This window comes from Macrobrachium rosenbergii, chromosome 40, assembly GCF_040412425.1.
Source record: "Macrobrachium rosenbergii isolate ZJJX-2024 chromosome 40, ASM4041242v1, whole genome shotgun sequence".
NCBI classification, from domain to species: domain Eukaryota; kingdom Metazoa; phylum Arthropoda; class Malacostraca; order Decapoda; family Palaemonidae; genus Macrobrachium; species Macrobrachium rosenbergii.
In genome coordinates, this window is record NC_089780.1 from 5,257,060 (window position 1) to 5,283,703 (window position 26,644).

The 26,644-nt window shown below is 39.5% G+C and overlaps 1 protein-coding gene across 8 annotated transcripts in view; it reads right to left on the reverse strand.

Moving 5' to 3' along the window:
- PICK1 (protein interacting with PRKCA 1) overlaps positions 1-26,644 on the reverse strand; it is a 159,352-nt gene that overhangs the window by 49,907 nt on the left and 82,801 nt on the right. For all 8 annotated transcript variants that reach the window (XM_067082969.1, XM_067082967.1, XM_067082966.1 and 5 more), the window contains one exon: positions 11,045-11,156. In XM_067082969.1, coding sequence (XP_066939070.1) covers positions 11,045-11,156 — 112 coding nt within the window. The remainder of the gene's footprint in view (positions 1-11,044; positions 11,157-26,644) is intronic.

Genomic DNA, 26,644 nt, shown 5'->3' on the forward strand with positions numbered 1-26,644 from the left:
AGTAGACCCCCCCCCTCTAGATCACGGTTCAGCATTTGCAGTTTTTTCGGTAAAACATATCTCCAAATGTATTGTGGGAAAATTGTGGGAAAATTCACTAATTCGTGGATTTTTTCATAGAGCAATATTCACTAATTACTGTATCTTCATTTTATTTTTTCGACTAAATAAATCTGTTATGATAAAAAACTGATTTACTAATTCTCAAATATTAATATTAATGTAAACAGCAAAATATCAATCATATGTTAAAGTAAAATCCCTCAGTATTGATCTATTATCATCATAAAGCAGGTTTTGACGTTGGAAAACCTATTTTTAGTCGTCGCTGTTGAGTCGTCAAGGAGTTACCGTTCCATGGTCTAGAGCTCTATGGTGACCAAACTAATATCAAATAATTCTTTTTTAACTGGTCTAGCAGCTGGGTATTGTGCCATAGTGATATACACTAACACATGATGGAGTACAGTATGTAATGGACTCAAAGATAAGGGGGCACTTTCCCAAATCTTTACAGCAAGGCTATATACCAAGGTTCTTCCATTGCCAAAACCTGCTTAGAAGAAGTGATTAATGTGCATGCGCAGCCCACCATATTGTCGACAACAGACCGGCAAGGAGACCAAGAAGCATTACTTTCTGTTGGTCAATGCAAGATGATCCCTTGCCCAAATCCTATGCCTTTAGGTCAGGCAAGTGGAAGGGTTTTGAGGGCTAAACAGCAACTACCAAAATTAGGTATTTCCTACGTCACAATGACATTTTTATGATAAAATAAAGTTTTATGTATACAGTAATCCCCCCGTATTTGCGTTCTCACGATTCGCTGATTTCTCTGTGGAATGTATCTACCCATTATTTGCTGAAAATTCATCCATTCATGGTATTTTTCACTGAGAAATATTCACTAATTACTGTATTTTCATATCATTTTCATGAATAAATGCTCTTTTTGTGATAAAACTATTAAACTACTAAGGTATAAGCATTGTTAGAAGGTTTTTCTTGTTTTTAAACTATCAAAATAGGCAGTTCTAAGTGTTTTTTGTGGGTTTTAAGTATTCGCGGATTTTAGCTATTCGTGGGGGGGTGCGCTACACATCCCCCGCGAATACGGGGGGTTTACTGTACTTACCCAGTAATTATTTAGCTAAGAGTTTCTACTTACAGGGCAGCTTAATTCCTTTGCCGTCTGAGAGAGAGAGAATGAGTGAGTTCCCCCTTGAAGCCTGATGTATACTAATGCCATCGTGTTGTCCGCATGGACTGCTACTGTCTTGTTGTGGACTTCCACCGAAACGTGTTCAAGTCCCAAATTGATTGCCTTCAACTCCTTGAGGTTGATGTGTAGCCCCATCTCTTCTTGGGACCACATCCCTGAATTTCTTTGTACCCTAGGAGAGCTCCCCAACCCAGACCCAACATGTCGAAGAAGTAGTCTAGGCAGGGGTTCACAGTGAGAAGCAACTTACCTTTCCATCAATCTTTCTGCAGAGTTCCACCACGCAGGTCCTCCCTGATCTCTTGCGTTATCAGAAAAATGCACAAGTCTTGAAGAACCTTCCGATCCCAGTTGACTCTTAGGGAAAACTGTAGGTTCTCTCATGTGGAGTCTTCCAAGCTTTACAAATTGTTCTGTGGACAGCAGGGTGCCCAGGAAACTCATCCATTGGGTGGCTGAGCACAAAAGAAGGGCTACGAAGAGACTGACTTTCCTCAGACAGTCTTCTACTCTTATGGGGCATGGAGAGGCCCGAAAATTCTGAGAATCTATCATCCCCAAATAGAGAATTTCCTGAGAAGGCGTCAAATGTGATTTCTGTAGGTTTAACAATTAACCCAGGTCTTGCGTCAGTACTAGGGTCTTCTGAAGGTCCTTCATGCACTGTTCCTTCGTGGGTGAATGAAGTAGCCAATCGTCCAGGTAGAGCGAGATGTTGATGCCCAATAAATGGAGCCATCTTGCCAGGGGAGCCAGAACATGTGTAAATATTTGTGGGGCTGTCAAAAGGCTGAAACAGAGGGCTTGAAACTGAAATACTTGGCTCCTGAAGACAAATCTGGGGTACTTGCTCGAGTCTTGATGAATGGGAATGTGGAAGTACGCGTCCTGCATGTCGAGGGAGACCATCCAGTCTCCCTGACGAATGGGAGCCAGGACAGATTGAGCTGTTTCCATGTAGAATTTTGTCTTCACTACAAAGAAATTTAGAGCGCTCACTGAGGACCGGTCTCCATCCTCCTGTGGACTTGGGAACAACAAACAGCCAGTTGTAAAATCCCTTCAAATTGATATCCTCGACTACTTCTATCGCCCCTTTTTTGAGGAGGGAAGAGATTTCCTCTGAGAGGGCTGAATGCCTCTCTGATCCTACAGAGTAGGCCGTCAATGTGACGGGAGTGTTGACTAGGGGAGGCATCTCTGAAGGTAATAGCATATCCCTCCTTCAAAACTTTCGCTACCCATTTCTCCGCTCCTCTCGCACTCCATTCCTGCCAGAAGAGATGGAGTCTGGCACCAACGGGAGCATGGAGGACTGAATCCTCAGTTATGAGCTGCTGGCTTCGAGGAGGACTTCTTGATCACTCATGATGCAAAACGAACTGCTGCTCAAAGTCTTGATTGTGACCTGTCTACCACCTCGAAAGGGCTGCAGCTGCAGAGGAGAGCTGGACTTAGTGCTGAAGGTGGTCCAGGAGTGATCCACAAAAAGCTTATCCTCTCAAAAGTAAATATCATATATCACAAAGCGGCTAAGGACCTGCTTGGTGGAAATCTACGCTGATGACCCTTACAATCTGCCTCCAAAGGGGCCTGATGATCCAAGCCTACCTGCAGTGTTCCATATGGCTGAAAATGCCCTTCTAACAGCAAAATCCCTCTCAGAAAAAATTGACAAAACCTCAGAAAAATTGAGGAAGCACACAACAACTTTTCACAGATCTGGGATGTGATCAAAGGATTACAGGAATCATTCGACAGTATTGAAAGTGTGGAAACAAATAAAGATCTTTCATGGATCTGGGATGCGATCAAAGGAGTGCAGGAATCATTAGACAATCACACAGCAAGCCACCAGACTCCTTTAAATGAGGCATCTATTATTTCCTCGCCTCCCAACAAGAAGTCATGGTGCGACACGAAGTCAAGATGGCCATACCCTCCCAAGTGGGAACTGCCCTCTCCCCCTCGGATGAGGTGCCCACATCACCTATAGACCTATTGGAGGGGACCGATGGACTCCCAACCTCCTATCCCTCCCCAGTGCCTCTGGTGGAAGATAGATCTTCAGTGACAATCACCAGCCCTCATGAGTCTTCCGACCCTATTTCTCTCCCCAACCCCCTCGTCATGGACAAGGATGTGCATGATCATGAGGGGTCTGGGGGCTGGCAGACACAAGCAAGCAGAAAAAAGAAAAGAACCTCCCAAATGCCCCCCAATAGACCAAAGCCCAATATTTGTGAATCACCTTGCCCAACACCTGAGAAGAGATCTCACGTTGTGATTCACAATTTGTGCTCATCGGTGAAGCTAGAAGCCATAGTAGAGAGTCAAGTTTCTCACGGGCTCCGACTCTTTTATCTCCCATGTAAAATTAATCATAAAGTGGCCTACAGGATTACCTGCCTATTTCAACACCTCAATGTTCTTTAATGCGGGAATTTCGGTCCTAATAGAAAAGTCTCAGGATATAACCTAATCCGGGACCAACTCCCTCCAGGGGAACTTACTGACACCTTAAGAAGGGATTCAGGCACAGGCTCACCTTCTACCACAAGTTCCAGCCAACCTCCCAAGGCAAGTGACTGCCCACCCCTGCTGGCCAACCTTCCTTCCACCCAAATGATCAACTCATTCATTTCCAATCTTCGTGAATTGCCATGGATACATTAGATATAATCTCTTGAATATTTTTGGCTTCAAGCAGAACATTCCTCCACTAAACATGTTCTGCAAAAACCTCAAAGACATCACTGCATTACAAGAAACGCTCCTCTGGCCTCATGACCTTGCCATCTGCGATTCAGTTCACGAAGACTTCAGAGCTTTCTCGACTTCATCGATACAAGGTACAGATCACATCATAGCTGGTCGCCTGAAAGGGGGCCTTTCTTTCCTGTGGCACAAATCGCTGGACAATATGGTGAATGTGACGACCTATAGGAGTGATAGATTGCTAGGGCTTCATGTGACAGTAGGGACTCTAAGATCCTAATACAGGCAGTCCCCAGTTTACAATGGGGTTTCCGTTTTTACGCCGCATTGTAAACTGAAAATCGTTGTAAACCGAAAAATTATTGAAAATCGTGAAAAATCCTAAGAAAACCTTACTTTTAATGCTTTGGGTGTATTGAAAGTGATGTAAACTACATTTTTATTGTTTTTCATCTAAAAAGCCTCCAAATTTTTATTATTCTGCCATTTTGGAGCCGTATTTCTTCCGTTGGATCGGCATGACGCGTTGTAACCCCAGAACATGCGTCGTAAACCGGGAAATAATTTCTAATGAATATATTTGAAAAGTGTCGTAACCTCGGAACGTCGTAAGCCGGACCCGTCGTAAACCGGGGACTGACTGTAATTGATGTTTATATGCACTGGGAAAAGAACAATAATTTTGATCAATGCTGCATGATCCTACGGAAATTACACAGCATTATTCAAGATTCTACTGCTGATCATATTTGTATAATTGGGGACCTTAATTCTCGCCCCACAAAACAATTTTATAATGAACTTACTCGCTTCTGTCAAAATCACGCTCTCCAAGTTAGCGACGTAATGCTCCTCCCTCCTATACCTATGCACAAAATAGAACGGACACAATTACAACCTCCTGGCTGGACCACTGCATCGTGTCCCCTCAACTTCATGATTCTATTGTGACCTGCAACATTCGCTACAATCTTGCAATGGGCTATGACCACATCCCTTTACAGGTATCATTCAGTATCCCATCCCTCCCTACCGTGAACCCCCTAACTGATCACCCACCTACTGTTAACTGGGATTTTAAAAACCAACAGAAAACCAGATCCTTTAGGGAAACCATGGAAACCAGGCTGCAGTCATTAGTTCGACTGGCAGACACCTTACTGTGCACTAACCCAAAATGTAGAAATGACCATCACAGGAGAGGAATTCTATTCGAATATAATTTCCGATACGCTTGCCTCTGGCATGGGTACCTTTAGATCTTGTTAAGGCAACTCTCGTAATCTACCTAGATGGAATGACTTGGTTAAAGATCTATATACATATTCACGAGAAACGTTTTTACTGTGGAGGCAAAATGGTAGCCCTAGGGAAGGGCACTTTGCACTGCTAATGAGGCAGGCGAGAGTGCAGTTCAAACTTGCTCTGAAGCACTGCAAACTGAATGAAAAGCAACTAAGAGCTGATGCAATGTCTACAAAATTAGAATATAGCGATTACCTTCATCTTTGGAAAAACATTCAATCCCTAAATCCCAAAACTAAAAAGCTATCACAGAGAGTAGGAGATGCCATCAGTGATGAGGCTATTGCAAGAATGTGAGGCAATCACTTCAATGCTATCCTGAATTGCATAAACGATCAAGATTCACGAAGGGATGTAGATAACCTCCTTACTGATAACATTCAGTTTCATTTCAGCGATTGCATTACGCCAGGTAACATCAGCGATGTCATAAACAATATACCTAATAATAAATCGCCCGGCTGCAATGGTCTACCTGGTGAAGCTTTCATATTCTGCCATCTGATAATTTACACTTTGCTAACTGCTCCATTCAATGTGTGCATAATTCACCAGTTTCTCCCAGACTCCCCTACTCTAAGTTCACTTAATACCATTAATGAAAAACAAGATAAAGGATGCAGCTGACCCTGGCAAATATCGCCCGATTGTAATTACTACAATTGTGTTGAAAGATATTTGAGTCCGTTCTTCTAGTGAGACTTCTCTCCTTTCTGCACACTACTGACAACCAGTTTGGCTTTAAAGGAGACCACTCAACCGACACCTGCATCTACATCCTGAAAGAATTGCTGAACTATTACCTAACATCAGCCTGTCCTGCCTTCCTATGTGTTGTAGACGTGAGAAAAGCATTTTACAGAGTAAACTACCTGAAGCTGCACAAACAAGGCACACCTCCATATCTAATTGGCATTTCATGTTGTTGGTTCTCACACAGCAATTCTGTGTCAAATGGGGTAAAGTATTGTTGTACACCTTCGGCTCACTAAACAGGCTCCAGCAAGGGGGCATTCTCTCTCCATACCTATTTAACACATACACAGATGCCCTGACTGTCAAGCTGAACTCACACCCAATCGGATGCATTATCAACAAAACAACAATAAACAACCTCTGTTACGCTGACGATATGGTTCTGATTTCCCCATCAGTGCAAGGTATCCAGCGACTCATCGACACCTGCTGCCAACATGCAGAGGAATTTGATACCCTATACAAAGAAACCAAGACCCAGTGTATGTCGCTGCTCCCAAGATTGCCTAAGCATATTGCAGAACCACAAATTTTCCTCAGAAATCACTGTCTGGAATTCATGCATGAATTTCCGTATTTGGGCCACATTATCACGGACAAGCTAAAAGATACAGCAGACATACAACAGAGGCTTTGTAAACTATGTGCAACTGGCAACATGACTGCAATGAGGTTTGCCTTCTGTCACTGAGACACGAAACTGCTGCTCTTCCGCTCGTACTGCTACAGTATATGTATATATATATATATATATATATATATATATATATATATATATATATATATATATATATATATATATATATATATATATATATATATATATATATATATATATAGATATATATAGATATATATAGATATATATATATATATATATATATATATATATATATATATATATACATTATATATATATATATATATATATATATATATATATATATATATATATATATATATATATATATATATATATATATATATATATATATATATATATATATATATATATATATATATATATATATATATATATATATATATATATATATATATATATATATATATATATATTATATATATATATATTATATATATATATATATATATATATATATATATATATATATATATATATATATATATATATATATATATATATATATGGGTGTTCTCTTCAGACGAACTATACCCAAGAGACCATGAGACGTATCACTGTTATTCACAATGACATTCTGAGACACCTCACAAACACTCCTCGCTATCACTCCACCAGGCAGATGTTCACAGAAAACCGCCTGGATAATTTAAAAATCACTGTCAGGCGAACAATGTCCAGTCTGATCACCTGACTGAGAAACACCAGCAATTCGCTCATACAAAGCATCCTAAGCAGTGAGGCAAGAAGAAGATCTAAATTGTGGGAAAGATGGGATAATGAGGCATCTGTTCCTTAAATGGCTTATTCTCTATTTTTGCAATTATGAAGTGTCATCTCCAGAATCTGTCATTGTTATTATTTTATATTATTATTATTATTATATTATTATTATTATTATTATTATTATTATTATTATTATTATTATGTTTCTTGTTATTATTGGTATTTTCCTTTTTTATCGTTACAGTGATTAATATCATTGTAGAGTTTTGCAATCATATTTAGCCTTCTGGACCTGACTTCCGTAACCACCTAAGGTCTCTACCTGGAAATTAATCGTCTGCAATCTGTATTTTAAATTGTGATCATTTTTAATATTTTTTTTACTGTTATTCTCCATATAATTACTGTCATTACCATTATCATGAATTCTATTTATTATACCTCTTCAGCAACTGTGTGGATACTGCTGATTATTAGTTTTATCATTACTGCATCTTATGTGTCTAGATTGTGTGTACTGCATTGTATTTGTATATTCCATGTATATGGCCCTGAGCTGAAATAAAGGGTATTATCATTATTATTATTATTGTTGTTGTTGTTCCCACCAGCAAGAGAGCCCTTGAAGCAGACGAACGTAGTCTACCAATTTTCATGCCCCGCCCATGGATGCCCCGGCTCTTACATTGGAATGACTACCATGGTGTCCAAGAGAATTTCATGCCATGTGCAAAGTTAAGTATATCTTAGTTTAACCAGACCACTGAGCTGATTAATAGCTCTCCTAGGGCTGGCCCGAAGGATTAGATTTATTTTACGTGGGTAAGAACCAACTGGTTACCTACCAACAGGACCTACATCTTATTATGGAATCCGAACCACATTATGACGAGAAATGAATTTCTATCACCAGAAATAAATTCCTCTAATCCTTCACTGGCCGGTCGGAGAGTCGAACGCTGGGCCAACAGCATGCTAGCTGAGAGCTCTACCCATCCTTCCAATGAAGAACTATGCCATGCGCAGCAAGGAGCTATTAGGAACCACACCAGGAAGCCATCTCCTGCGATGATATTAAAAACACCAGGATAATAAGGAGGGCCCGTCCAGCAACGTCTAAGACTGCTAGAGGCGCTCCTTATTCAACAAGAGAAGCCCTCACTCAACACAATGCAGGAAATGCTTTTCCTCCACACCAGCTTAAGAAGAAATATACCAGGACACGACAATAAAACCAGACTGAATGACACCCCCAGCCCAAGAATACCTGATGATACGAGCAACCCAGCAGCCAATGAAGATTTGAGCCGCCGTGACGCTGTGCAACAAATTCCTAATGAGGCAGGCAACCCAGCAGCCAATGAAAATTTGAGCCGCCGTGACGTTGCGCAATAAATTCCTAATGAGGCAGGCAACCCAGCAGCCAATGAAAATTCGAGCCGCCGTGGCATCACGCACCACCCAGCGACGTCACGCCCCTGCCTCGAAAGTCTGCTAGGCTGCAACAGCGCTGAGAAAGGACTTGAGAAAAACTTTCTCCAGCCAATAGGAGGCTGCTAAGCACCACCAACCAATGACAAATCAGCTTGAGAAAACCCACTGCTGAATTACGACTATTTATAGAGTAGATCCCTCTAGCACCACCAGTCTACTCCGGCCCACTGCCGTGATCATACTCAGAAGAATCCAGGAGAAACATTGGCCACTTCAAGATTTTGACCTGTGTCCAAATTCGATAAATTCACCTCTACATGTATAAAACCCTTTTATTTAGGAACAAATCCTTTTGGTGAGACCAATAGGAGTTTAGAAAATAGACTCACTGGTGTTGATGAACTCAAGTTAATAATAATAACGTACCAGGTTTATAATTATGTAATTTAAGGAAGGAGTTACAATTTTTAACTTTCACAGGGTTAGCCAGAATGAATAATTTTACTTAATAAACTGCAGTTCCTTAAAATGTAATAACTGACGTTTTCTTACTTCATTTGTTTCCAAACCTTTACAGTCTGTTATTTGAAGTTTGGGCATTCACATGAAATACATTGGGCTGTTAGCACTGACATGAATCTCTGAATACAGGGACTGGGTAATGAGGATATTCATTCTTGGTAGTAAGCTCAATCAGCTGATTCAGAGAAGATGAATGTCACAAATGTCAGGACACTTTTTTTTTTTATACAAATACTGTATTACAATGATAATAGATCAATATAATACTGTAATACAGTATAATTGGACAATATAAAAATACAGTATAAATGGATTCTGTAAGTGAAATAACATTTTATTGATATTTTGCTGTGTGTACATTAACATTAATATTTGAAAATTAGTAAATCATTGTAACGCACATACGTATGCATGCACTCGTTCCATAGTGTCGTGAACTTCTTTTAGGTTTTAGTTTTGTATTTTTATATTTATGATACAGGAGGATATGTACAGTACTGAGAGAGAGAGAGAGAGAGAGAGAGAGAGAGAGAGAGAGAGAGAGAGAGAGAGAGAGAGAGAGAGAGAGAGAGAGAGAGAGAGACCCCTGATCCAAGATGCTTACAGCTGCTAGAGGCATTCTTGGTATAGCTGGAAAAGCCCTTGTTGAATACCACTCAAGAAGTGTTCCTCCTGCCTACCAGCGTTAAGCAGCCTATTGCTCATATAATGAATAGACCTGCGCCAGATACCGCAACAAGTGACATTCCTGACCAAGAAACACAAGACAGTATCCAAGATTCTGTGAGCTGCCCAGTGACCAATCAGAATGTTCACCAAATAATACCAGATAATGACATCACACACCAGGCACATTGCTCAGCAAAGCTGCAGTAAGGAGGCCATCAACCATAAATTTTTGGTAGATGAGGAAATCTCGCCAGCCAATCCACAGTGTGCTTTCCTCTGCCACAATCAGCAGTCAGCTGACCATCTTGTATATAACGAGCAAGACTCACCAGGAATAACAGTCTACTCCCGTCTTTTAGCATGATCATGCTCAGTGGAGCCTGAGTAAAACATGGCCTAGATCAACACTGACGAAGATTTTCTCCTGAAGAAGGATAACTCCAAGGAGGATTAACTACACAGTTCAGTTATCACCGTGGTTACCCTGTAACCGATTTAGAGTATTCGTCCAAAATACAACTACCATAGTTTGCAACCACTTCCTCTCCAAGAATGACAAACACCGGCAAGTTACTGGCAGAATGCAGTACCCAGAAAAATAAGTGATAGAAAGACAGAGACAACTCTATATAAACTTAAAGCAGCTGATGTATCTATAAACTTCAATAATAATAATAATAATAATAATAATAATAATAATAATAATAATAATAATAATAATAATAATAATAATAATAATAATTCAGTATCAAAGGATAATGGGAGTCTCAATACGAATAAATGTTTAAAACTTTTACTTGAGGGTTACAGGACTCACCAAATCATTTACTTGTAAATTTTGAAAGCAGAATCACACAGTTGCAATGTATGTCGCTAGGTATACTTCACACATGAAGCATATATGGATAAAAGCATTACCTTGCAAACACTGCAATTTTTTCAGTCAAAAAGTTGACGTCAAGTTGAAAAAATGGCAATATGTACATAGACAGACAACTAATCTAGCTTTTCTTAGCTACTTTTCCACATACCTGAACAACGTACAGACAGGGACAGTATTTGGCTCCACCACCAATGCTAATGCCAATCAGGTTACTGTCATCTTTCTCCAGGGTGATGCTCCCGGAGGTAATTGTCATACCCCTGGTAACCAACATGCAGTTAGTACAAGAAAATGATGGAAATGTGAGACATAGGAATAAAAGAGATCAAAAGCCTGCAACACTAAGTTAGTTAGTTATAAATGATTTGTTTAACCAGACCTCTGAACCCTTTTAGGGTTCAACACTAAGAAAATAATGAATAAAACCCTTAGAAGATAAAGAATAAAGAACTTTTGATGTCACCATGAAATCTCCCACTGATAAACTTCATGGTACAATATAAACATTAAGAATGAAATATGACTCTATCTTTCTGCAGCCAGGAAATTAATATTACAAGCAATTTGTGGACCAAACAAACAAATGCTGTATGGTAATACATACGTAAGTGACAAAGTATTGTACATTTTAATGTCAAACTACATCATACATAGAAATAAACAAGACAAAAATTCTAAAATGAAATATACTAGAAATCGCTTGATTTCCTTTGTCTTCCTCATTTCCGAATGAGAAATATCCATCTACTTAATGTGACATCATCTCACACAAAAATGTCTAATCACTAAAGACAAGAGACAACACATCAATAATTCAATAATGACACCATTTATCAATTAGAATAGGGTATCTAGATGTTAGGTCCTTTACAGCAAATGTAATGACTACTGCAGTTTATGATCTAAAGTAAGAGTGAGCAGCAGTGCCCCATCCTTTAAGATTACATGACTTGTTATGCTTTTCAATCTGGATTCTTGGAATTTATTATGGAACACAAACATCAACCTACATACCACTCTCATGTTACAAATACCCAGAAAAACAGCTACTTTATTCCACCAATGGCAAACATTCACCACAGAGTAATTAACAGAACTAGTGCTATAAAAAATCTGGCACATCACATACATACTTTATATCTAGTTAAGAGGACCTTCATCCCTAGTGATTGTTATAATGTTACCCAAATGTTATGACAGTACATTATAGAATCTATATTTGATCACATCCCAATCCATAACATATATACCTATACTCATATTCCAAATGATCCTGGGTCCAGCAGTCTTTTCTCTGTCTCATGAATTAAGGTACAGTACCCTCTCTAATACACTTTACTTCACAGGTGATCACTATACTAGTGGTAGTTAATAATAAATATCTCTTTCCTTTTTACTAAAAAATAAAAATGATTTATCACCTCTTCACTTTACTGCACACACTAAGGAGTTTTTAGCTATAAGCTAGTATCTAGTCACAAAAATTGACTTTTGGATCTTCGGCTTTGTAAAATGCAGCTATTTCTAGGTGCTGTAATTAACCTTGATTACCCTGAGACTAACAAGTCTGTGATGTTTGCTTCAATCCAGTCTATTACCATAGTACACTGTTTTTCATTACATTATTATAAGGATGACAGTTTTACCCACCAAATTACTCTTGAACCCATCACACTACAAATGAGGGGCCAGTTGATGAGATCCACATCATTTTCTTCTTTTTTTTTCTTTGGCACATTCTGTAAACCTATCTAGGGACCCTTACACACCCATGGGAATGTCTGCATGAAAATAACGGGTGCCTTGTTTCTTGAACTCTACCATTTTCTTATTACTTACAATTGTGGTTCATTAAATTTAGGTTGTAAATGTAACACTGTAGGAACTACCAGGAGATACACTGAAAATTATAACCTAATTCACAGGAAGTTTCAACACCTCAGCTCCTCTAAGAATATCAGGTCTGTGGTTTCTAAACTGGTACACACTATGTTCTTACAGGCATCTAATAAACTGCACAAATTAAAAATAAAAAATTCCCTAAAATGTAGTACTGCCGATGTACAGATGCTTTTAGCAAAGCTGTAAACAGCAAGCACTGCAGGACATAGGAAAATCATTCCTGTACTTTCTTCTGATGACAAAAATTAATTATTGTCCAAATATTGATATATACCAGTATATAATGTACTCAAGTGTCCACACTTTATTCAGTACTTTTTTCTTCTGCATAGGTAATAAACCATTAAAAGATCTCTCAAACATAGAATCCAGTACAATTATCTACAACAATTATACAGGTACTTCTAATTTTACTACAGCTACTTCATTTCTGACCAAGGTAGGTTAATGAAAGATTTGCCTAGGTTTTTTTTAATTATATCCATTTTCACTCTCAGTCAATACTACATTAACAGTTAACATTTAGATAAAACATTATGACTGTACTGAAAATAAAGAACCCAGAACTTAATGTAATGGGCAAACCCTAACTAAAATACTAAGTAAAACACAAAAAGCCAAACACATAAAAAATGGACAAAATTAATTAACAAAAAGTTTTAATTGTATGATACTCCACAGTGAAATTACAATGTGCGCTTCAGTAGCAAGAATTATGGCACTTGAGATTTCTCACAGTATAAATAAACTACGGTAATAACTGTCCCGAAGCATAAAAAGACTGACTGCAGCTATATCATAATGATAATCTCAACAGAAAAATCACTGGGCAAATATTGCTAAAAACTTCAATTTAAGAATATGAGGAGATGGAATATAAAGGAATTTACAGCATCCAAGGATTCTAGATTGCATTGGACCTCTCCACTGCTAAATTGTACATTGTATCAAGCGTGTGACATTACATTTACTACAACTTCTCCATTTCCAAGACTGTGGAAGAACCAGTTACATTTACTACAACTTCTCCATTTCCAAGACTGTGGAAGAACCAATTACATTTACTACAACTTCTCCATTTCCAAGACTGTGGAAGAACCAGTTACATTTACTACAACTTCTCCATTTCCAAGACTGTGGAAGAACCAATTACATTTACTACAACTTCTCCATTTCCAAGACTGTGGAAGAACCAATTACATTTACTACAACTTCTCCATTTCCAAGACTGTGGAAGAACCAATTACATTTACTACAACTTCTCCATTTCCAAGACTGTGGAAGAACCAGTTACATTTACTACAACTTCTCCATTTCCAAGACTGTGGAAGAACCAAACTAGGTTCAGGCAATACTGCCACAAAGAAAGGGAGTGACCAACAGACGAAGGAAGCAAAAACTGTGGACATTTAGTTAAATTTCTGAAAAAAATGAATCCAACAACTTCTCCTAAGAGCAGGTGCCAATGAAGAAAATACAATACAAAAGTTAATGAAGGGTAAAGCAAGGAGAAAGGCTGCTGGCTACTATGACAAACAACTGGAGCTGTTTTGTATGTAAATGTTTCTAAAAATGACAGAGAATGGATCTCTTTTCAAGTCCTTATTAGCTATCATTTCAACTCTCAAAGGCAGTAACTGACTGTTTAATGTCTTTTCATTCTTCCCTTTCTTCAAAGGCAGTAACTGACTGTTTAATGTCTTTTCAATCTACCCTTTCTTTAAAGGCAGTAACTGACTGTTCAATGTCTTTTCATTCTTCCCTTTCTTCAAAGGCAGTAACTGACTGTTTAATGTTTTTTCATTCTTCCCTTTCTTCAAAGGCAGTAACTGACTGTTTAATGTCTTTTCATTCTTCCCTTTCTCACAGCTTTATATTAAACAATTGTCAGAATTGTATTTAGATATTTATTACCACTTGAACGACTCAATTTTGTTATTACAAATAAATTACAGATAATCTAACAAATTTTTACAATCACAAACAATATAATTTCCCTTTTTCCTTCATATTCACCTGACCTCACAAGTTACCAACTGATCCAAATCTCACATAGCGACAAGACAAAACTCAGTTCCATATTTATACCGTCCGACCTCTTTAAACTGGCTCCCTTGGAACCAGGTCACTGCCAGACTACAGAAAATCCTGGATGACAGAAATCACCCCTAAAAAACCGCTGTATAAACAAAGGCTTGCCAGCTCATTCCACACATACATTGCTGTTATCAAAAGTAAAGCGAAGCTTATGAATAATCACTGTCATTTGTTAGGTTTAGCTCCTTAGGAAAATTCTGGTCTGTTCCATTAGCATCTCCCAGAAATGCTTACACCTTCAGTTCATCGGACTCATATCACTTGAAAAAGCGCACTCTTGAGTTCTGATCTCCTGGCACCTTTCAATGTTTTCTGGCACTTCAAACTTTTCTAGCTTTTGTTTTCAGCAAAAACCTAAAAATCTGCTGGTTTTGTTTCTTTAAACCTGCACGAGAGAGAGAGAGAGAGAGAGAGAGAGAGAGAGAGAGAGAGAGAGAGAGAGAGAGAGAGAGAGAGTGTGTGTGTGTGTGTGTGTGTGTGTGTGTGTGTGTGTGTGTGTGTGTGTGTGTGTGTGTGTGTGTGTATTGGCCCTGGTTAGGCTGTTACCCCCAAAAGATCTCCAAGTGCAAAATTCCAATAATAAAACTGTATTAAGAATGATCATTTTAATAAAACTGCCATTTTACATAATGTCCACAGTTATGTTTCATACATTGTTATCATATTATTATAGTATTATAATTTATGAACATTGTGATCAGACACCATTTGCATTCTGATAATGTTTACATGCTCTAAATCATCAGCTGATTGCATTTTACCGGCATCATCTCAGCATTACAGAGATTTGTTTTTTTCCCAAAATTATCAAAGTTGGGTTTAAAAACGCAACTTCATTTATAAATTAAGTAAATGTGTTATTTCGCCAGTATCAGATGTTGTTTTTGCCTTTTCCAAAATGTCTCGTGGCCTGCACATTATTCATTTCTTCACCCACGGCCACAACCATAAATTTAGTGGCATACATTCATAACACTTTCCTCTACAATGCATGAAGTATGAATAAAGATTTATTTTAATTTACATTAGTAAGCAACGAGAATTAGCAAATTTTTAACAAGTTCACTACTGTAATGCAACCCTTAATAAACGTGTGAAAGTTACAGTAACTGACATCGGCGAACGGCTGTTCGTCAATTTGATTGTTTAAATCAGTACTTGCTGTTGTTTACGCCAGTGTTTTGCATCCAGTAGTACGTGGTTTCTAATTATAAGAAATAGTAATTAATTCTCAGACAGGTCACTAGGTTGGTAAGCCTGATTTACAGTAATGTACGAAGATTCGCATCTAACCTAATGAACTTTTGCTTTAGGGCCTATTTGTTATAAAAGCTAACTCAGATATATTATGCATTATAATGCTATCTACCAAAACTGAGACAGGCATAGAAAGCCTGGACTAGTTTAATCTACTGAAAACACATCTAGCACTATAAACAATATATATGATGAAATCATGTTTTTGGGCAAAATTTTAACGATTGCATGCTACACAAGCTCGGATAATATATGAGTACAAGCAGTCCTCAGGTTACGGTGGGTTCCATTCCCACACAGCAATGAAGCCAGAAACTGCGTAACCCGAGATATTGTCGAAGATCGTAAGAAAACCTTACTTTAAATCCTTTGTATGTCTTGAAAACAATGTAACCTTCATTTTAACTGAATTTTTCACCAAAATATCTCAAAATTTTTTACCATTCTTCCATTTTGGAGCCATATTAAAGTTCAGCCTTCCATCAGACTGGCGGTGTAAACCCAGAACATGTGCTATAACCTGGGAAATGACAAATTTTTACAGTGATTTGCATTTTTCCTAACATACAAACCTGAGGTCTTTACATATGGGATCAATTTTCAGAGAGCTGGATATTTGGCAGTAAAAATTTTTCATGGAGGATATGGTAACAGTTACTGATGGTAGGGCCCAAAGCACCGCTCACCAAGCCGGTGCACATTCAATTCTTTGCAGTTTACCTTTTGGCCAAGGTAAAAGAATGAAGGGTAATAAGAGGTGGGCCCTTTTATGTAAAGACCCCAGGTTTGCATGTTAGGAAAAATACAAATTACTTTAAAATTTGTCATCTGTTTGGTTCACCAGGGTACTCTCTTTCTGGTCATGAAAGAGCAAAGGAATAAGACCATACCTCTGATCTACTGAACAAGAGAGATGTTCAATCGCCAGACTTCTGGGCATTTCGAATCAAAGGAATGTAATATCCTTGATTCGAAAAGGTTTGGATGAACCCACAGTGTCAGACTATTAAGTTAAGAATAACCAATTGGTTTGCTCATAGTCAGTCCCTCTCTCCCCTTTGTAGAGAGAAGGAAGGATTTGCATCTACTTATCCAAATGGAGCTAGATTATAGATAGGATATGTGATGGCTTGTTTACTGTTCCTCTGCCCACTGGAAGAGGAAGGATGACAGGAGAAAGGGAGGAGGCCAGTCCCATTCGCACACCTTCCTGCAGCCGCACACCTTAGATGAGATGCAACCCGTCCTTCAAGAGCTGGGTGAACTACATGACTTGTTGAGCATCCACCACAGGAACTAAGGACAAGGAGTCCAAAGACCTATGGGCAACGTCATAAGGTAAAAGGAGATGAATGTGAATTGCATGATAACATTCCATCCTAGCACCCAACAGGTTCTTCCTGAATGCGACAGGGAGACAGATGCCCCTGGCGTCGAAAGATCTGGCCCAAAATGTAATGATGTCCACCAGGAAGTTGCAGGGTACACTCATTTGATCATCTCACTAGTCAGAGAAATGACAATCTGGAGGACATAGTTTCTTGGCCAACACGAAGCTAACGAACAAGTCGTTGGCATTGGGCTGAGAGTCTAGTCCTTACGGAGGGGCAACATAGATGTCATACTGTCATTGGAACCACAGGACCACTTTAGTGGAATGATCCATCTCACTGATAACCTTTGAAACATGTAGAATGGTGAAAGGCGTAAGCTTCCAGATGTAAATGGATACCAAAGAGATCTAGCTTTATTCAAGGGTGCACGAAGACACAACATAACAGTGCCAACTTCAGTAAGTTGAGAAAAGGACTATGATTAAGCTTCTTCGGAGGTTGAATGAATTTCTGGGAATCAAGGTACCAAGGTCAACTGTCCTTATCTCCTGACTTCAGCGAATGAATTGTTGTAATTACATCCACCTTGCTTGGGATGTCTGGTTGGCCATCGTACTATTCACTAATTACTGTATTTTCATATTGTTTTCATGACTAAATGCATTTTTCATGGTAACACTATTATAATAGGCAGGTATAAGTGTTTTTAAAGGGGGTTCTGGTATTTGAACTATCAAAACAGGCAGTTATAAGTGTTTTTAGAAGGGTGTCAAGTATTTGCAGGCTTTAGCTATTTGTGAGGGGTTGTAGTCCCTATCCTCCACAAATCCCGGGGGTCGACTGTATTTTATTTCTGAGTTTCACAAAATGTTTTCACTGGGAATAAACTGTGCTTGTGTATTTATGCAGCAAGATTCAGTTTTGAAATCTGAAAAATACAGAAAGCAAAATGTGCGGCGCCACCCTCATAGCCGCTCAAGAACTAATGGCAGCTGATTAAAAAAGAGCCCTGGGTCATGCAAGTTGCCAGACCATGGACTGCAGGATGTAAGAGGTCGGACTGTACTATACAGGAATGTCTGAAGCACATGGAAGTTAACATGAATGAAGAGTATAGAACAAAAATGTTTAAACCTTGAAAAAACAGGAGGGTATGCAGTCCCATCATGATCTCTGGCATGGAAATCTCAGGTCACGGAAGCAGGCACAGATGCAATGTAATTCTTCAAAAAAGAGCAAGTAAATTGCATTTTGCAACACACAAGAAATAGTATTATATTAAGTAGTTAAACCAGACCACTGAATTAAAAGTGCTGATGGAACAATCATGAAATCACAAGAATCTGAATCAATGAAACTTTTCCAAAACTTTATATAAATATCCAAAATTAACATCACAGAAATTATCACAGAGTGGTGAGTGCCTGCTAGAAAGGAGGGTCTAGTAGAATTAAATGTACAATGCTGTAACGCTAGAAGTGAAGCATTACAACTTTAAGGAAATATATGCCTTGCAATACTCCTACCTTATCATAAGATCTAGAATTGTTTATAACCACGCTTAGTTTATGTTCAAACTACAAAAAATACATCTGCACTACACAAACTAGTAACACAAAAAAGTTCACTCCACCTAAGAAGGTGAGTATAATTAAAGCCAACTTACAGAATGTAAACTATTACCTAAAGATACCAAGAATCCTCAACACATATTTCATTCAATAAACTCTTGACTAAATGTACAGAAGTAAAATTATACTGAGGAAAATAATTTAATGCTTTCCATGATAACGTGACAGAAAATTAAATATTACTGTTAACACACGCAAAAGCGAACAATGAAAGCAGAACAAAATACTTAAGCCACAACCAATTTTCCAAAAATGCAAAATCTAAATGTAGTTGAGAATTCATTTAACCACAAGAACCAAATATAAACAATAAGGTGATACAGCAAATGTGTCCCAGTACAGCACATTAATGAATACGCACCATAAAATTAATCAAAAAGCTCTAAAATAACATAAATACATGCAACTTATCTTTGAAACAAGAAAAATTCTCAGAAACCAGATACGGACATCTCCCTAAACATTATAATTAGAAAAAATTTGCGTTACTGTATTTCACTTGTTTGTCAATTTCCAATCATCCTGCAGCATCTCTTACAAAAACGCACATTACATTACCTGTGTAAATCTGGATTTCCAGAATTTTCTGACATTACAGGAATGATAATGCTTTTGCATTCTATAACATCTGCATGTGCAATGAGCTGAAACGAATATCATATATTGATCTGAAACAGTTTGTGAAACTGTAAAAAAAAATCATTTCTTCCAATGTTTAAGCATACATTCAAAGTAGTTTCACAGAAACATTCATACAAAAATTAATGTTGTAGCACAGTGCAACAATTCAGGAGCAAAGACCTGAGATGAGTATGGTGTTTGGCATGGTTAAGTGAACTCACTGTCATGGACAGTTACACAAAGGGTAGAGATGTCTACTGGGAGGAGAAGAGGATGGAGGCTAAAAGTGGCAAGGTTAAAGGAGAGTAAGGAGGAATGAAATCAGAATGTCAGAGCAGCAAAGAAGAGAAAAAGAAATATTCTGGATAATGAAGTGGCTGAGGAATGATGGAAATAATGTGACATGGGCAAAATATATAACAGATAAATACAGAGGAGTTAAAGTGGGAAGGGATAATGGAACACCAGGTGCAGTATTTTGAAAACCTAAATGAGGAAAATGAATATAAATTGGAGGATCTTGCCATGATATTAGGACCAATGGATAACAGAATATCTGAAAAGGTCAAGATATCCTTTGAAAAGATGATAAATGGTAAAGCCTCAGGACCCTCAAAAACAACAAGCAACTTGTTACAAATTGCTAGAGAGCCAGCCATTGATGAGATGACCAGGGCATATGAAAAGCTGATAAAGGTACAACTAGAACTATAGAGTACAAAAGGAGCATAATAACAATAATAATTAGGTTAAAGGAATGAAACTACTTAAGCAAACTATGAAAATACTGATGAGGGTGCTGGCAGAATGGATGAGAGAAACTTAGATCAATAATTGTCAGTTGAGCTTCATGTAGGAGAAATCAACATGGGGGCTGTATATATAATGAGACAATTACTGAATAAGTACCTTATGAAAAAGAGACTATACTGTACTCATACTTGTGGATCCTGAAAGCCATCTGAGAAGGGATCTGACTCAGTACAACAATGCAAGGAGCCTCATGGACATGAGAAAGGCAGAGGGTACAGGAGAGACTCGCTGACCTATGATATTACTATACCATAACATGAGATCTACAGTGAAGGCAGTGACAGGTGTATTAAGAACCTTTGAAAAAAATGTTGGTGTCCATTAAAGATCAGCCCTTAGTCCTTTGCAGGGGTTTTCTCATCATCAACTGTAACTCATGGTGTCACAAGAAATGATCAAGATTGCAAAACACTCATGGCATGAGAGCTTTTAAAAGAAAAAAATATAAAAGGAAAGCTAACGAGGTACAAAGTGAAGTACCAAGCTGAGGTGGAACTGCAGGCCTTAGAAGAGGTAAAACAATTCCATTACCTTGGGGATGCACTGGACTGTGAAGCAGACTCTAAGAAGATAGTGCAAAAAAGTAGCAACAGTCTGGATGAAGGGGCAAGAGTTTGCTGAACTACTATCAGATAAAAGTATCTCATTACAATGGACCCCAGTATTCACGGGGGATGCCTACCAGACGCCCCGCGAATAGTTAAAATCCGTGAATACTTAAAACCCCGCCTTCTAAAAACGTTTATAACTGCCTATCTTGAAAGTTCAAACACCAAATGTATACCTAAAAATGCCATCCCACATCAAATATACCTTAAACTATTAACCTATTACTGTATTAATATATCATTTCAAAGTCATCTTAAACATTTAACCTTTAAAAATATATGTACATACTGTATGGCTTACAGCAGCGTGTGTAAATAATCCAGTCCCCCTACATATTCAGCCACACACATTTTCTTTCATACAGTTACTATTCAAGCCATCCCATTTTCTTTTACAGGGGAAACAAAGACGTTGATCAGGACTCATCCTCGACTCTGTAATGTGTCCCTGCTCAATTTCCAGATTTCTTCACACCTGCGACTCCTTCCTCTCCAGCTTCATCTTTCATGATGAGTAATCAGCCGTCGAACTCCATGAAACTTCCTAAGATGGTTCTCTCTTCCTCTTCAAAGAAAGCTCTATGCGAAGTGGAGAACTGGCTTTCTGAGAAGAGAAAACAAGGCCTGCTTTAGCCTACTGCCCTCACATCTTGCACGTATGCGCTATTTGTCCTACGCAGCAGGAGAAGCTCCTTCTCTGGGAATGGCTGCCTCCTCCCAAGGGGACTTCTCGGGGCTCATCGACGCGGGATGCAGATCTGCTCTCGCTTCTGCCAAAGTTTTCTTTTCAGCTTAGGAAATGGATCATCTTTTGAAGACTCTTTTTAAATCTTTTGAAGTTTTAAGTTTTCTTGATTGGTGTGTAGGAGTGGTCGCCAAGAAAATTAATGATCCCGCTATACTGAGAGACAACTCATCAGACCTTCTTAATTTTCTTTCCTGTGCTGATAAGGCAATTATAGGTGGTTTGCAGGAACTAGCTGCTCATTATGCTATGGGCGTTCCCAAAAAACAACTTTGGGTTTCCTTCACGTCGAAAGGCATGACTTCTCCGCAAAAATCAGCTCTGCTGTTTTCCCCCTTGACAGACAGCATTTGTTCCCGCAATGCATGGTAAGCAAAATTACTTTGTGCCTACACAAGAAATCAACGCAGGATTTTTTTATCCAATCAACTAGGTTTCAAAGAGATTGGCCCACCTTCTCCGCCAAATCTGCCTCTCTTCTTCAGCCTAAGCCCTTTCGCAGAGGCAGATAGACGCCCCAGTCCAGACCTCGAGGGGCAGTTAGGTTCATGTCTCGAGCAATCAAGAAATCTGCAACCAAGCCAACTGCTCGTAAGTGAGAATACAATCCTCCATGCCCCAGTCACTGCCAGGCTATGTCTCTTCTGGGAGAGATGGAGGGCGAAAGGGGGGGGGGGAATCAGTGGGTAATAAAAGTGCTGAAGGATGGATCCTCCATCACCTTCAAGGAGAAGCTGCCCTTGACCAACACTCCTGTCGTATTGACGGCTTACTCCATGGGATTGGAGAGATATTCGGGCCTCTCAAAGGAGGTTTCCTCTCTCCTGAACAAGAAAGCCATGGAGGTAGTCAAGAATGTAGAATCGAAGAGTTTCTACAATCGTCTTTTTGTAGTGCCCAAAGCTTCAGGAGGGTGGAGACCGGTGCTCAATGTGAGTGCGTTGAATGTCTTCATAAAAAAGACAAATTCAACATGGAGACCACTCATTCTGTTCTTGTGTACATCCGTCAGGGAGATTGGATGATCTCCCTGGACATTCAAGACACATATTTTCACATCCTGATCCACATAGATTCAAGAAAATACCTCAGCTTTGTTTAAGGATCAAGTCTATCAGTTCCAAGCACTTTGTTCTGGTCTCTCGACTGCCCCACAGGTACTCACCCAAGTACTGGCTCCTCTGGCGGGATGGCTACATCTAGCAGGAGTAAATATCTCACTATATCTGGACAATTGGCTACTCTGTTCGACCACGGAGCAGCGTTGCATGGAGGACTTGCAGAAGACTCTTGTACTGACTCAAGAGCTAGGACTTTTACTGAATCACGAGAAGTCACAATTGACCCCCAATTCAGAGGATTCTGTATTTGGGGGTTTAGATAGACTCTCTGGGTTTTCAGACTTCTCCGTCCCTCAAGAGAGTGGAAGACTGCCTGAGGAAAGTAGACTTGTTCCTCTTACTTCTCTCGTGCTCTGCCACTCAATGGATGAGTCTCTTGGGTACAATGGCTTCTCTGGAACAATTTGTCAAACTAGGGAGACTTCACATGAGACCGCTCCAGTTTTACCCAAGAGCTTGCTGGGATCGGAAGGTTCATCAAGACGTCACTTCTTTCTGATAACTTCAGAAATAAAGGAGGACCTGCGCTGGTGGAGGTCCGAAGAAAAGCTGATGGAAGGGAAATCCCTCCTCCCGGTGAGCCCCGACCTAGACTTCTTTTCCGAAGTGTCGGATCTGGGTTGGGGAGCTCTCCTCGGGAACCAAGAAGTCTCCGGAAGATGGTCCCTAGAGGACAAGGGACTTCACATCAATTTAAAGGAATTAAGAGCGACCCATCTGGGTCTACAGCACTTCGAATCAGAGGTACGCAAACAAGACAGTAACGGTCCATGCGGACAACACCATGGCCTTGGCCTAAATAAAACATCAAGGGGGAACTCACTCATTTTCTCTCTGCGAGATAGCGAGGGACCTTCTATGATGGGCGGACTGGAACCAGACTCATTTGGTCACTCATTTCATTCAAGGAAAGTGCAATGTTCTGGCAGACAAACTGAGCCATTGACAACAGATTCTTCCTACCGAATGGACACTACATCTTCAGTGTGGTCAGCCGACAATAGATTTATTCGCCAAATCCAGAAATCACCGCCTGCCTCTGTTCTGCTCTCCCTTTCTGGACCCTTTAGCTTGGGCGACAGATGCGATGACACAAGACTGGTCCAATCTGGACCTTTATGCCTTCCTGCCATTTGGGATGATCCAAGAAGTACTGAAGAAGTTCCACTCACATCACAATGTAAGAATGATCATAGTGGCCCCTTTTGGCCACAGAGGGACACAGAAGGAGTGGTTCCCGGACCTGTTAGATCTCCTCATAGACTCCCCAGGACTTTCCCCCCCCCATTCCAAGTCTTCTCAGGCAACTCCACTTCAGGAAGTTCCTTCAAAGCCTATCCTCTCTGGCCCTGACAGGCTTTCGATTGTCTGCAAGCTCATCCGAGCGAAAGGATTTTCTAAGTCAACGGCAGAGGCTATCACCAAATGTAGGCATAACTCCTCCAACAATGTCTACCAGGCCAAGTGGTCAGTGTTTAGACTTTGGTGTTGAAGAAACAAAGTTTCTTCTTATCAAACATCTACTGCTCAAATAGCAGATCTGAGATCTTCTAGGAGCCTATCTGCTTCCACAATAAAGGGGTATAGAGCAATGCTTAGCACTGTTATTCGCCAAAGAGGGCTTAACATTTTGAACAATCACGATTTGTCCGACCATATTAGATCTTTTAATATCTCCAAGTCTAGGAAGGGGGAGACCTTCTCTTGGAATCTTGATGTAGTCTTTAAGTGGCTTACTGGTTCACATTTTGAACCTATGCATTCTTCCTCAATAAGGGACCTGACAAGGAAGACTATTTTTCTTGTGGCTTTAGCCACTGCAAAAGAGAATAAGTGAACTTCATGCGATCGACAAAAGGATCGGGTTTGCTCAAGGGGACACGGTTTGCTCCCTCTTGTTAGGGTTCTTAGTAAAGAAAGAAAACCCATCACATCCTTGGCCTTGTTCTTTCACAATTAAAAGTTTATCGGATATCCTAGGTACGGAAGAGGAGGAAAGAGACTTGTGCCCGGTGCGAGCCCTCAGTTACTATTTACGTCATACCGAGAAAATCAGAAGACAGTTTAGTAATCTGTGGGGTTCTGTAAAGAATCCCTCTAGACCCTTGTCAAAAAACACCATTTCTTTTTTCTTGAGGGATCTCACCCTAGAGTCACACTCCCAAATAGCGGAGAATGACTTATCACTTTTGAAAGTTAGAGCGCACAATGCAAGAGCAGTCTCTACTTCGGTAGCTTTCAAGCACAACCTTTCCCTCTCTAGTAGATCAGTGTTTGCGATGCACTATTTGCGGGACGTCGAGATGATTTACAAAAACTGCAGTACCTTGGGACCTATGTCTGTAGCTGGCATGGTACTGGGTGAGGAAGTTTAGAAGTATCCCTTCCTTACTTCTGTCTCTTCGCCTTTAACATGGTGTTGAGTTCTAGGAGAGCCTGGGGGGTACTAAGTACCTAGAGTGCCCACCCGTTGTTAGTGATGGGTAGTGGTCATGTTTTTTCAATTTTGATTTTACATTTTTAGCCATTTGGTGCAGATGACTTTGCTGTCTGGGCAGGGGCAGTTACGTATGCTTTGTTGGCCTTCGGTAAACACCTTCATTGCAAAGCTTGCTTTATGCTTCGCCAGCCTTCGGAGTACCCCTTTGCTGCGAAGTTTCCCACCTCAGTGGAGGCGCTTCATGGCTACACCGCCACGCTGCTACAGGTTGAGATGAGCGCCAACCAGAGGCAGTATCTACCAGCAGCACCTCTTTCACTGGGTAAGGAACAACAAACATTTTTTTCAGTAACTCCTCTGTATTGCCCGTGATTCCCTTCCAAATTTCAATGTGGAATCTCACTGGGTAAGTTACTTACATAAAAATGACATTTTTAGGATAAAATAAAGTTTTATATAGACTTACCCAGTAATTACGGATGGAGCCCGCCCTCCTCCCCACGCATGGACATTTTTAGCATAACAAATTGACTTGTTGGTGGGTGGTTTATTCCATTCTCTTACCCCGAAAGTGGGCGGGGTCTCGTCACCTACACTAACAAAAGAATCATTACCGCAGAATTCAAGATTCTAGCTGCCATTCGAGTAGAAACTCTTAGCTAAGTAATTACTGTGTAAGTATAGATAAAACTTTAAAATGTCATTTTTCTCTTCAGGTACAATATTGAGAATTTTTATATCATTAATTAAAGCATAGACTTTACTGTCTTTCAGATTGGGCACATTTACCAGGATAGCTACTGTTGTAATTAAGGAGCTGTATTCACTCCCTTCACACAAAGGAACAAAGAACAAAAAAAAAAATAATATAAAAACAAAGCCAATATTGCAAGCAAACATAAATACAGAATACTGTGGATGCATGCACTTGACTAATCTAATAGATCAGAAATGAGAGTGAGGCAGTGGGAGATGAGTGAAAAAAGGGAACAATGATGAATCATTACTATCCTTGTTTAACAAGAACAGTGAGCTAAACTTATTAACTCCCATAGGGCTGGTCAGAAAGGTCTATCTACATACTGTTTCTTACAACCTTGTGACTGGATGAATGAAAAATGTTGAGGATTCTGACAATGTTTTTTGAAGGATTTGGTGATGACTAAAATTAGGATATCC